Raw genomic sequence first — 13,963 nt, 5'->3', positions numbered from 1 at the left:
TTTAGGCATCAAGATAAGCTACATGTTTAGTTTAGTTAGTCCTTTAGTCGATAAGCAAGCCTTATGACGAGTTTGTCACCAATATTAGAATATTGGTTCCAAAGTTTCAAACCGGTAAAGTCGTAATAATAGCTTTAGTTAAATTATGGGCTGTTGGAACACCTAAAATAGGTCAAACTACCGTTGTAATCTAGATTCGTGTGTGATTTAAAGATATAGCTTAAGCCTTTTACAGGCATTTTCGTAGAAAATGGATTTTGTTAGGACTTCGTAGATAAATTTCCTTTATAAATTGCCTCAAATCCATTCGATCGTCTTCCTAGCCAAAGAAACCAATCAACATCTCTCTTCTGAAAAAGGTCATTCGTCATAGAGTATAGTCCGAACCGACAAATTCTTGATTTTGGAAGACTTCGTGAGGAGTTCAGGAGTACGTCTAAGGTAGATAATGAAGTTCTACATGACAACGTCAACTAGATCATGTAATGATCTCAAATATCTTATTAGAACGACATGTTGGAATCAGCTTAAAAAACAATAGGAGCCGAATTTCGCGGACGAAATCTCCATAAGTGGGGGAGAGTTGTAACACCCGTTTTTCGCTTTACAGTATAATATAAAATAGAAATTTTAGATAAAAGATTATTTAGGATAAATAATCTAAAAGAAAGTCGTACTAATCGGAAAAGCGAATTCGTACATATAAAGAACGCCCAAATCTGACTTCATTAGAAGAAGTTATGATTTTTCTAATATTCAACGCAACATTGTACGTACAAAAAATCAAATTTTAGAATGGTAGATTATTAGGAAAAATAATCCAAATGAGAGTTGAAAATCTCGTCAGTAGGAGTCCATCGATATAAATAACCTAGAAAACGGAGTCTGTATGTAAGAGTTATTCTTTCTGCAACGAGCTCCAACAGTTTAAGCCTATTAAAAATATACATTTTGATAGACTAAGAATTAGTCGTTGGGATCTAAAGGAAAGTTGTAGATCTCGTAGAGAGCTTTTCGGCAATATAAAGAACGTCGAAAACAGAAATCGTATGAATATGTCATGATGTCTTGAAAATCTAGAAATTCGCGCACGCACGGTGCACGACGCTCGCTGATGATGTTGCGTTCCCCGGAGGCGACACGTGGCATGGTCGGCTGCCCAATTCTAAAAGAGGCAAGGTGACGTGGCACCACAAAAATCTAACATGTGGCACCATGGTTTTGTGACACATGTCACATTCTAGAAAGAAGTGAGGTGGGCTTATATGGAAATGACATGTGGAAAAAGAAAGGAGGGGCCAACAAGGCTGATGTGCATGAAATGCACATGCCTTGCGCGACGTGCATCTTTGTCGAGTCTATATATATACCCTTCGTTCTAGTTCATTTTCCTCACCCATTTCACTTCACTCTCTCTCCTAAAACCCCTATAGCTTTTGAGCTCGATTCTTACCAACTTTTGGAATATTCTAGTAGAATCTCGGGAACTCTAGGAGCCTAACAAGGAGTATTCGGGTCGAGACTCTATCCGTGTAGTTCCTGTTTTTCGTTAAAACCTCTATAAGTTAAGCTACACCCTTTTTTTCAGTGTAACTTATATTTATAGTTGTAAGTCGTTATTATGAACCTATAAATAAGATTTATCAGTAATTCCAAGTCAAAATACTGATTGATCTACTTACGGGAGAGGTGTCTAGAATAGTCACGTTGGCTTGGTTGTTGGTTTTTAGAAAAGCTATATACCGAAATGATCCTGCCTCCCAACTGTCCTGTCTGGATGATCCTTACTTGATAGAACTATCGGTATCATTGGGATTAGTGATAGGTTTAGCCTACATCACCGAATTTCCTTAGGATTTAATAAGTTATATTATTATATGTTAATACTCGTTAGGCTCGTTGCTCGTCAGTGGGATCGTATGGATAGCTGTTAATCTTCGAAGTAATTGTCTAGGTGAGTTCATCTCCCTATATTATGTATTCTAATATATATATATATATATATATATATATATATATATATATATATATATATATATATATATTCATATACGTTAGGATATAAGAGCCAGTAGAGTAGAGCCCATAGTGTAGTTTCTATGTGCTTGTAGAGCTGAATGTGTAGTATCTATGTGCATAATTGTCGCTATGCTTAAAAGTTAGTGAGGGTTGATGGTGGAACGAATATAAGACGAGAGTCTATAGACCTACGTCTGTGTAGTTAGGGTTGATGATGGAACGAATAAAGTACAGGAGCCTATAGACCCACGTAGATTTTATGGCGGGATGATTAAAGTATAGGAGCCATTATTTGTATGCATGTATAAGTATTGTGGTAGATGGTATATTTGGGGAAACTCAGTAAACATAGTGCTTACCCAGTTGCTTGTAAATGCTTTTCAGGACATTCATTGGTTCATAAGAAGGGCAAGGTTCGACTATACATACGCGCATTCACAATCATGTTTCTGCATAATGTAATAAATGGAGGTTATCCGTGCTAAAATCGATTTCAAAAGGAGGAAGATGGAAAAAGTGGCTTTGAGGAAGGAGGAAGACAATGATGTCAGAAGAAGAAGAAGAAGAAGCAGGTGACGACGTCAGCGACGGAGGAAGCAGGTGCGTTGGAAAGTCAGACGGCAGAGGCAGCAAGGAAGCGGACGGTAGTTGGTGTAATTTTTTGGAGCCCAAAGGTAGGTTTGGTTGTGGAAAATTGTTTTCATTTTCTAAGAAAATATTTTCAGAAAAAAGAGTTGAATTTTCATTTTCAGTTTTCAATAAAATTTTAGAAAACACGTTTGGTTGGAACCGGTAGAGTTTTCATTTTCCATTTTATAAATTTAAAAACTTTGAAAAACTGTAAAAATCACTTTTTTTAATTTACATACATTTTGAAAAATAAAAAATTTTCATTTTCTTGGAAATTTTTTGAAACTGAACCTAACAAAACATGTTTTCAAAATTTTCATTTTCACTTAAGAATTTTTATAGAAAATTGGAAAAAAAAATCACAACCAAACACACTCTAAGAGTTTAGAGAGAAAATTCAATACCCGCTTCTAAGAAAAAGGTGGGGATGTTTGTAGGTTAATAGTAATAAGGGTATACAAAGAAAAAGAATGGTTTTAACTCCTTTTTAATGGTTCATATGCCTTTACCGATTCAGACACTCTAATTTAATAAATCAAAAGCTCTTATTAGAGATAAGCGGTTTATAAGTTTTTTTTTGAAACGGCAAATTTTATAAAAGGCAAACAACCACTGGTAGGAAGCTAGCAGGGGAGCAGTAAAGAACAGTATAAGAAAGACAAAATTGAAAGAAAATAAAAACAGTTGTAATGACAGCAGCTAAGGAACATCAAATGTAGCTGTTGACCACTCCTCCCAATTACTTGACCAGTTTTTACCCTTGTGTTTGTGCCAATAAAACGCTAGCAATTTTACCTCTTCCTCTCCCCTTGTAGGATTGAGAAATACTCCATTGAAGATTCACTCATTCCTGAGTTTCCAAGTGTTCCATAGTAAACTGTGACAGATGGTCATAAACCTCTGTCTCGATCTTGAACAACTTCCCCAACTTTCCACAAATGATATTAGTTCATTAACAGATTGGAATGCCCTATGTTGTACACCACACCGGTCAAATATTTTCTCCCTTATTGTGCATGCATATGGACATTAGATCAATAGATGATCTCCACATTCCAAACCAGAAATACAGGCACTGCACGTGGTGTTGACTGTTTCCACACCCCTGGATTTTAATGCAATCGCCGATGGAATTTTGTTTTGAATTGCTCGCCAAATAAAACAGTTCACTTTAATCGGAGAAACCTTATTCCAATTAAATGATGGTAATGAGCAGTATTGATTCAACTGTTCCTCAAATTTGTGTCTTAGTGCTCCAACACTGTATTCACCACTGTTACCAAGAGTACAAGAGTACAATTCCATTGGTCTTCGCCAGGCTCTAGAATTACATTTGCTAAGTCGTTTATTAACGAAACAACTTGTTGAGTCGCACCGTCATCTTCCACCTTTTGACTCAACCAATTTTCAATAAAACTGCCATCTAAAAATCTATCAGCAACCAAGCATTTTTTTTTCTGGATTCTAATTCATAGAGATCAGGGTATTTGGCTTTTAGAGTCGTTGAACCCAACCACCTATCGCACCAGAATTGGCTATTTTCACCAGATTTGATCTTTAATTTGAATAAATCATCTAATTCAAGACCTTGTTTATTAAGTTCCTTTTTTGTCGAGACTATGTTGTTCCATATACCAGAGATGTTTTTGTTGACCAAGTAATCATGGGGATTATGAATACCTTTGATCGTTTTTGCCCACAAAGCTTCATTTTCACATTTTAATCTTCACCACCATTTTACAAGTAGACCAGTGTTTAGAGATCGAATAGACCCAACCCCCAAACCACCGTCTGATTTCCTTGCGGTCACCTTATCCCACGAAACCCAGTGGATTTTGTTCCTATCATTGTTGCCTCCCCATAGAAATCGCTTACGGATTTTTTCTAATGTCTCTGTTATCGCCACTGGTGTCTTAAAAATTGAGAAGTAATATGTAGGCAAGTTGCCTAAGACTGATGATATTGGTGTCAATCTACCCCCATCATTGTCTTCGATTTCCAAGATGACAGTTTAGCCTCAAATTTATCTAGAATTTGCTTCCAGTTTTTCTTGAGATTCATGTTTGCCCCAAAAGAACCCCAAGGTAATTGAAAGGGAAAGTACCAAGCGGTTTATAAGTCCTCCCATTTCCTCATGATAACCCGTAATAATTGGCTCTACACATAATATAAATCATTTGACAATATAAGCCATTTCTAGTATAATAAACTTTCTTTTGTGAAAGTGAAACTTGAAAATTCACATATGGAATATCAAACATGACACATTACACCTTCAGAAAATGTGGGACATCAAACTCGCTAAATGCAAAAAAAAAAAAATTGTGGTCTTCTTTAGCAAACACCCACCTAACAAAATTAAAAAACTAGCCCAATTTATTAAGAGTTTTCTAAAAATTAACCTAAAGTCCCTCACATAATCATTAATTTCGAAGTGTTCACTGAGAAATGGGAATAGGCACTACGAATGCCTAACACAATAAAATATATATATATATATATATATATATATATATATATATATATATATATATATATATATATATATATATATATATATATATATATATATATATATATATATATTGCAAAATTCTCCCTGCATCGAGAAATTGTTCTTTGTACTTTAAAATTGTTCAAATATTATTTTCACAGCAAAAATAATATTATATTAAAACAAAGTGTTTGAATGAGATTTTATATAAAGTCTAATGTAAAATGAGTAAAAGCACAAAAAAAAAAATAATAACTTATACGTAGAAACCCATTTGGCATTATTGTGGGGATTTTCTTAAATTTTAGCTTCTTTTTTTCAACTAAAAAAAAGAACCAAACAAGTGACATCAATATAATCTTTACAAGCTCTTTTCTCACACCCACGTCTTCACTTTCGCAATTTCCATATCAATATTTCAAACAATAAACATAATCTAAACACTCACACATACACATAAAGATTGTTAACTAATACTTATTCCATACATTTTTTATAAGTTCCCTACAAATGGACCAAAAAAAGGTCTTCAAAAACCAACATTCTTTTACCAACAATGTTAACAATGTTGACAAGTGGCATACAAACTCCATCTATTCGCCTTCAATGTACAACTACAACTGCTAACTATGCAGATAAGACTTGTACATTGTACTAGGGTATGGTTCAATTCAAATAAACCTTTTTTTTTCTTCCAAAAAAGAATGGAGTTCATCTTATTAACAAGTACAAAAGAACACAACAAAAAAAAAAACACCAACAAATCATTCGTTTTTCAAGATTTCGTGGACTTCATCTCTTGTGGGCATAGATGGAATGGCTCCTTTCTTTGTTACAGTTAGGGCCCCACATGCGTTTGCAAAAACAAGTGCTTCTCTTAGTTTTGCTTCGTCCTATATTACAATTAAAAAAAAAAAATGTTTCAATTATTTCAGACACAAAATTGGATCGATTATATGTTTATAAAAGGCAATATTATTATGTTTTCTGTATCGCATAAATTGTAGCCATATTTGATTTGAGGGATAATGACAAAAATGACCAAAAAATGGGGAGTCCTTATCACCTTTTTTTACCACATTTTGAAAATTTATCACATAAATGACTACTTTTTGAAAATCACGGATTTTTATCTTTATGTGAAAATGAAGGAACGTAATTTCTTTTTCACGAAGAAAAAAAAATGTTTTGTGCATTTTTTTTTACTTTTTAAATATTTTTCTAGTCGAATTTTTTTTTTCTTACAAAATTGCTTTATCAATTATCACCCACAGCAATATTCGTAAAACGATTGTGAATTTACTTTTTTTTTAAAAAAATTACATCATTTATCGTGATAATGATGTCATTTCCCTAAAAAAAACAATGTCATTTTCAAGAAAAAGAAAATCGTGAACTTTTTTTTATTTTCGTTTTTAAGATTTTTCTAGTGGGTTCCACTAATAAAGAAACTTCATGAAAAAAAAAAAGTATTTCCGAAACGTACAAAAGTTTGTCATTTTGCAAGATCATTTTACTGATTAGCCCTTGATTTAATAATCATTATGTGGGTCCCAAATGACATGAAAATATGATTGTAGGTCTAATTTATAATTTATAATAATTATATACCTTATAAAGATTTGTATCCAAAGCTAAATTGCTTAAAATTCCACCAACAAATGCATCTCCAGCACCCGTAGTATCAACAGGCTTTACTTTAACACTCGGAACTCTACCCTTAAATTCCTACACAAATTACCAACACAATTGTATTTACTATTTAGCCCCCATAAATATACAACTAAATTTGTCATTTAAACAAAAATGGGGCCCACAAATAAATGAAAAACAAAACCTTACCTTTGTATAATATCTACACCCATCTGGCCCTTCACTTACAAGCAAAAGCTTAAGATTTGGATGAAAAAGTTTATTCAACACCACGTTATCGTCATAAGGATCGTCACCCCCGGTCAAAAACGTAATTTCATCCTCACTTACCTACATATACACGGTAAAAAAATATGACTTCGATGTTTTTTTTTTTTTACTTTTATGCCCTTGTGAACGAAAGGGTACCTTGATGATATCTGATTGATCCCATATGCTCATTATGCCTTGTCGAGCCGCATCCTCTGAGGGCCATAATGGTAATCTCAAATTCACATCATAAGATAGGATGCTTCCCGATTTCTTTGCTATTGCCATTGCAACTAGATGTGTTGATTTGCATGGCTCCTCTATCAAGCTAATAGAACCATAGTGGAATATACTCGCCTAAATATCAAAATTATATTTGAATTAAAAAATTATTCTTGTGCGAAAAAAAAATCATTAAGGCTGTGTTTTGTTACACAAGATATGACTAGACAAACTTTCTAGAGCTATTCATGTTTTTTTTGATGATAGGACAAAAAAATTGCAATTTTTGTCCGTACTTGTACGCTGTTCCACCTTTTTGGGTAATGAGACTGATAATTATAATTTTTGTGTGATTAATACTTGTCCCCATCCTATATATCATATCATGTCCTGTATGACAAATGAATCTGCTTTATAAGATTCAAATCAAATTCCGATTCACAAAGAAGCATGTGTTTGTTACACAGGACATGATTACTGGAAAATTTTCTAGGACTAATTTTTATGATAAAGATAAAAAGAGTATTCATGTCTTTTACACAAAAAAACAAATTCCTGTCTCACCTTGTTCCATCTTTTCAGGTGAGTACAGGTACTTGTTCTACCTTTTTGGGTAGTGGGAAAGATAATTACAATTTTTGTATCAGATTTTCATGTCATATCCTGTAATGTCATGTCTTGTCATGTAAAGAGATAAATATATATACCTGCTTGATAAGATTCAAATCAAGTTCCGATTCATGAAGAAGCATGTCGGCACTCGGATTACGAAAAAACATAAATTCCCTCTCTCCATCAGATTTTAGAGTAACAAAAGCCAAAGCTGTTCTTGCATTTTGGTCAAATCGCATCCCAGAGTTGTCGACTTTGTTTTTCTTCAAAATGTCAGCCAACATGTGACCAAATTCATCATCACCCACCTGAAAAAAACCAAAAAATGTTAAACTTTTTAGGAAACGTAACCAAATTACACAATCTTTAGATCAAAATTTAGGGTTTTTTACCTTGCCTATGAAAGCGGAAGAGCCTCCCAATCTTGCTATACCAACAGCGACATTAGCAGGAGCACCACCAGGAGCTTTCTTGAAATCGGGTGCTTCTGCAAGTGAAACCCCAGAAATTGAAGGCACGAAATCAATCAACATTTCCCCGAAGCATACGACAAGTGGATTGGGTTTGATTGTCTCTGGATTTCCATTTGAATGCAAGGATAAGTCTTTCAGATCATCTGAATGCATGAAAATTGATTCAAGATTCATTAGGAAAAGAAAATTGTTGAAATCTTTATAAGAATATGAGTACACGAGGTGGTAGGTGTTGTGAAACGAACTAAATCAAGAAAATGAGTAATGATCATTTATGGCGAAGAACCCTCCCTCCACTTTAAGGTTTTCCACGTGAATTCCATCTACTTGTAACTCTTGTCTAACCGAAAATCAGCGATAAATTTTGATCATTATCAAATATGGGAATTTCAAGTTGTATAGTTATTAAAGGAATCCGCCATTAAAGCGATTAAGAAGTTTCCGAGATCCAAACAAGAAAACTAGAATTCGTTTTCAGTTTTCACTACCAATTGGATCTGAATCGGATATAAACGAAAACATGCCAAGAACAGATCGATGGGACTCAAAATCGAATATACTAAAGCTTGCAGACGTAATAGAGACCTCGAAGAAGAATAAAGAACGAACTAAAAAACGAATAATTTATCAAGATGTAAGATACCCACGTATCAGAATAGAATCTTCTTCTAGAACAAACGGAAAACCCATGAAAAGAACATATCAAAAGAGGTAAACAGTAATAGTAGAAATGGATGAATTGGTGAAAGAAAAAGGAAAAAAACAGGGTAAGAAGTAAGAACCTGAAGTTGGAATATCCGCCATGTCAGTATGAACTTGATATAGAAAAAACTCACAATCGATAGCTGTGAATAAAGGGGGAATTACAGTTCAGGGTAATGATGATCAATGAAAAATGGTGTTGATTTGAATAAGATGTAAGAGAATTAGTTACCAAAATTAGCGAATAAGTTCGGTGAAATCCTGGAGAAGGGGGTTTGAAAAGATGAAGAAGAAAGAAGAGAAAGAAATGGTTTCCCCTTTTTATGATTTGCAAATGTGTCAAGATGATGATCTTGATCGACTCCGATTCTGATTCCGATTCTGGTTTTTCTCCTCTAGATTTCAGTTCCTATACGGAGACTACGAGCACACAGAAAGCGTAGGCGTTGTTTTTGGCTTCGATTTTCTTTTCTTTTTAATTGTTTATGTAAAGTTTTAACCTTTTCGAAACAAAATACTCCATAATCATTTCTATTTGTCTTAAAACTGAATTTAGTATTATTATTTTGTATAATTACTAATATTACTAACATCGGGGAGTGGATAACCGTCTACCCAATTTGAGTCGTCCGATCTCTTCAGATGTCATCCTCACCGCATAAACTCATTATTTATCGTTTTCCTGCCAGTTCTTCGTCCCTCCCCCACGTTCTGCACAATCGGCGATTGACTCCTTCGACATCCCCACTTCTTCATATTCCCCGCCTTTCTTGTAGAGGTTATTTCACCCATGGTAGCTCTCTTCTCGCCCAACCGATACCTCTATAAAGCGCCCCTCTCTTCAAAATCACACACCTCCTAACCATCTCTCTATCAGCAGGTTCATAGAAAACTCTCACAATCACTCTATCTTCAACCACCACCACCTACTCAGATTCCTCCCACTTCACAGTTTCGGTTCCTCCGTAATCCCTAGGTAAATTGGTAACCACAATAGCCACCATCTATTCTTCCTGTATCTTCCCTAATATCCCTGATCTAAATGTCCCTCCCCACGATAATCTTCCAAGAATTCTGGTGGTGGTATAATTTTCCAGTTTTAATGAAGATGAAGAAACAATTTTGGGTGTTGGTTTCCAGTTTTTAATGAACGATTTCTGATTTCTTTCTGTTTGCCTTTTGATTTTGCATGTAAAAGGTTTGTGATGATTTATATGGTATGTAATTTGATCATTTGCTCCCTTTTAGGGCTCAACTTTGGAGTATGGTCATAGAAATGATGATGATCGAAGATCTAGTGAGAAAGATGTTGGTTTCATCGTTATTGTCTTTCAGTATTTATCTCTTACCCTTTCAAACTTTTAGTTAATTCTATTAATCTTCTCATCTTCATGTTGTAATTTATGGAAATAAAAACATTTTCTTTTCTCATGAATGCAGGATTTGATTCACGTGGATGCTAAAGAATCATCTGTATACAACATTGAAGATATCATGCAAGGGTAAAACAATTCAAAGTGTAATCCATTATTGTTTACTTTCTTTATTTGTGTTTTTAGAGCTAATGTAGTTGGCCACTCAATGGGTTAGGCTATTTGAATCATCTATAAAAACTACATTGATTGCTTACTTGAAGAAATTTGAATCTTAAAAATCTTAGATTTTGATTTATTCTCTGTTATGTTGTGGAGGTTCTATGATTGCTTCAAAACCGGCTACCCAATTTCCATATATAATTCAATCCTTGGCTTACTCAATGTATCACTGTATTCCCAAGGTACATACAAATACAATACATATTATCTTTCATCTATTTTACACTAATGTTTCCAAAGCTCCACATCAGCTTGTTGACCCGGTGCTTTTTCTTCTTATTCTGCAGCTTGATCGCCAGACATGTTCCATTGCTATTTGTTTTTTTAGTGCAAAGCAGTAGTGGATCTGGACACTCGCTATATATAGGTCTAACAATTTACCTTATTCCTTATTGAGGGGTATTTTAGACTTTCATAACTTGTCTGATTTGAAAATAAGATATGTTTCTAATATGCAGGAATGTCTTGGAGAATATGTTGGGCTTGAAACAACGATACTTACTAACTCAAGTAAGAATTTAATTTAACTATTGTAGGGAAGTTTAGGGTTTATAGTGGAGATCTGGATACCAACTTGGTTCGTGATATCACTTTCCGAACTGATATTTCTACCCTATGCTTGGGTTACAAGAAATTCAGCCTAGGATAATCCAAGTGGACACTTACGTTTCTAGGCACACAAATCGTAAGCCAATATGCTAGAGGATGCTGTGAAAGTATGATGAAAAACGAGAGCTTAAGATCGTAACCCTCTTCGGAAGAGGAATAGTTGTTTATATATTAAATGAGATTAGGGTTTCATTAGGGTTGGGGCTCTTCCTCTTGGACCCCGCTAGAGGCGCTACCCCTTTGGAAACCCCGGACCCAGGGGCACTACCCCCGGACCCCCGACTAGTCATCGTTAACTTCTAATTCGATCTTATACATTTGTGCACTCCGCACAACCCCATACATATATTAGAGTACAAATTATGAAGCCCTTAGCTCACATGTTAGTTCCAGTTACTTAAAATGACATGGTGACACTAAAATCACCAACAATCCTCCTCCATTTTAGTGTAACATAATGAAAATATCGAAACGATTGAATTTCCACTTAGTATCATACATTTGCAAATACTCGAGAATTATGGTGTTCTAAGAATTGAACCCATCAACCCATTTGAATACCAGAAAGTAAAATATATACTAGTTTATTGAAATTCTAGCATAATACAACTTGACACTATTATAAAGTCGTGTGTCCCAATCCTCTAATGATTGTATCAAGGTCAAGTCCACAACCTCTTGAAATGCGGCTACACTTCACAATCACGTAGGTAACTCCTTTCCATGTATCTGCACATATATTTATCAAAGGAATTATTAAGAAGTTAAATTTCAACCTGGCTAACTTGAAGAACCGAACACATACCTGGGATGAATACTTCATGTGTTCCAATGTAAATGTATGAGCTTTCCACATTGAATTCAAATCATAACATTATATTAGGAGGGAATTAGGTGTCTTATCATTATAGAATTAAATGGACTTTAATCCTATCCCGATTACAGACTTGTGCACTAAGTCTCTTGTCAGACCTTTAGTCAAGTGATCTGCCAAATTTTGTTGCGATTTCACAAACTCAACCGAAATCACACCATTCATGATTAATTCTCTAATTATACTATGTCTAACACCTAGGTGTCTAGACTTGCCATTATAAACCTGGCTATATGCCTTAGCCAAAGCGGCAACACTATCACAAAGGATAGAAATATGTGATACTGGTTTAGACCACAAAGGAATCTCATAAAATAAATTCCTTAGCCATTCTGCTTCTTTACCAGCAGTTGCTAACGCAACAAACTCATATTCCATTGTCGAGTTTGTAATGCAAGATTGCTTCTTGGAAGGCCAATAAATGGCACCTCCCCCAAGCAAGAATACCCAACCAAAAGTTGAGGAATGGTCCTCCATGTTGGTTATCCAACTTGCATCTGAATGACCTTTCAAAACCGAAGGACTCCCCAAGTAACTCAAACCATAATTCATGGTTCCCTTGAGATACTTAAACACTCTATTCACTGCTTGCCGATGTTGAGCACTAGGATTGCTAGTGTACCTGCTCAACTTACCCACAACAAAAGCAATATCAGGTCTGGTACTTGTCATGACATACATCAAGCTACCAATAGCCTTAGAGTATTCCAATTGTGAAATGGGAACGCCATTATTTGGCATTAATTTCACACTTGGGTCCATAGGAGTACTCACAGGAGAATAATCGGTAAAATTAAACCGCTTGAGAATTTTCTCAATATAATGACTTTGAGTCACTACCAATACTTTGTTCATCCTCTTAATTCTTATTCCAAGAATTACATCAACCTCTCCTAAATCTTTCATGGAAAACTTGGATGATAACAATTTCTTTGTTTCAACCACTTGATTTTCGCCGGTACCAAAAATCAACATGTCATCTATATATAAGCAAATTATCACTCCAGCTCTAGTAGCATCATCAAATCTACTATAAACACATTTTTCACATTGGTTTGTCTTGAAACCAAAAGACAAAATCACCTCATCCAATTTTTGATGCCATTGTTTAGGCGCTTGTTTCAGCCCATACAAAGATTTGACAAGTTTACAAACCATATGCTCTTTACCGAACATAATGAAACCTTCCAGTTGTTTCATGTAAACTTCCTCGTCAAGATCACAATTTAAAAAGGCTGTTTTCACATCCATTTGGTGAATAACCAAATTGTGGATACTTGCCAAGGCAACCAACAATCTAATAGTAGAAATACGTGCAACTGGAGTATACGTATCAAATAGTCAATTCTGGGTTTTATCTAAAACCTTGAATGACTAACCGGGATTTGAATTTGTCAATAGTCCCATTAACATTCATTTTATTTTTGAAAATCCATTTGTAACCAAGAGTTTTAGAACCCGGAGGCAAATCAGACAACACCCATGTGTTGTTCTCAATAATTGATAACATTTCATCATCAATTGCTTCCTTCCAAAAGACACTATCACGAGACTCCATGGCCTCTTGATAAGTCTTAGGATCATCATCAATACTATAGCAATAAGACTATTCAAGATTAATTTCATCTCTTGAACCTTCCACCAAGTACAGTTGAAAGTCGGTTCCGAAATTTTTTGCAATTTGGCCTCTTTTGCTTCTACGAAGATCTTGTGGTTCTTGCACGATACCACCATCTTGACTTTCTGAATTTTGCTCTTTATTAGCACCAAAATTCAAATCCTTAGGCCTTTGAATCGATGAAAACCTCATCTCATCAAAAATTGCATCCCG

At 34.8% G+C, this 13,963-nt stretch overlaps 1 protein-coding gene across 3 annotated transcripts; it reads right to left on the bottom strand.

The window, feature by feature from the left end:
- Positions 1 to 5,606: 5,606 nt before the first annotated feature.
- Positions 5,607 to 9,517, bottom strand: LOC111901684 (probable fructokinase-7). 3 transcript variants are annotated; one of them, XM_023897567.3, is made up of 8 exons: positions 9,287 to 9,517; positions 9,135 to 9,197; positions 8,272 to 8,495; positions 7,975 to 8,187; positions 7,205 to 7,402; positions 6,986 to 7,126; positions 6,755 to 6,871; positions 5,607 to 6,036 (listed from the first exon to the last, which is right to left on the bottom strand). In XM_023897567.3, the coding sequence occupies exons 2-8, from the start codon at positions 9,154 to 9,156 to the stop codon at positions 5,908 to 5,910; spliced, it is 1,044 nt and encodes a 347-aa protein (XP_023753335.1). In that variant the 5' UTR covers positions 9,157 to 9,197; positions 9,287 to 9,517; the 3' UTR covers positions 5,607 to 5,907. The 3 variants fall into 3 exon arrangements, with proteins under 3 accessions (XP_023753335.1, XP_052623416.1, XP_023753334.1); XM_052767456.1 differs by lacking the exons at positions 9,135 to 9,197; positions 9,287 to 9,517 and adding an exon at positions 8,598 to 8,994; XM_023897566.3 differs by lacking the exons at positions 9,135 to 9,197; positions 9,287 to 9,517 and having other exon boundaries at positions 8,272 to 8,526.
- Positions 9,518 to 13,963: the final 4,446 nt, after the last annotated feature.

This window comes from Lactuca sativa, chromosome 9, assembly GCF_002870075.4.
Source record: "Lactuca sativa cultivar Salinas chromosome 9, Lsat_Salinas_v11, whole genome shotgun sequence".
Lineage (NCBI taxonomy): Eukaryota > Viridiplantae > Streptophyta > Magnoliopsida > Asterales > Asteraceae > Lactuca > Lactuca sativa.
The sequence above is the reverse complement of the archived record's forward strand: the minus strand, read 5'-3'. Positions and strand labels throughout refer to the sequence as shown.

Excerpts from the sequence above, each read along its gene's own strand:
- LOC111901684 (XM_023897566.3), bottom strand. The coding sequence starts at position 8,526 with ATGAATCTTGAATCAATTTTCATGCATTCAGATGATCTGAAAGACTTA. Across the intron at positions 7,403-7,974 it reads ATTTGAATCTTATCAAGCAG|GCGAGTATATTCCACTATGG; the intron begins GTATATATATTT and ends TTTGATATTTAG. Across the intron at positions 6,037-6,754 it reads TGGATACAAATCTTTATAAG|GACGAAGCAAAACTAAGAGA; the intron begins GTATATAATTAT and ends ATTGTAATATAG.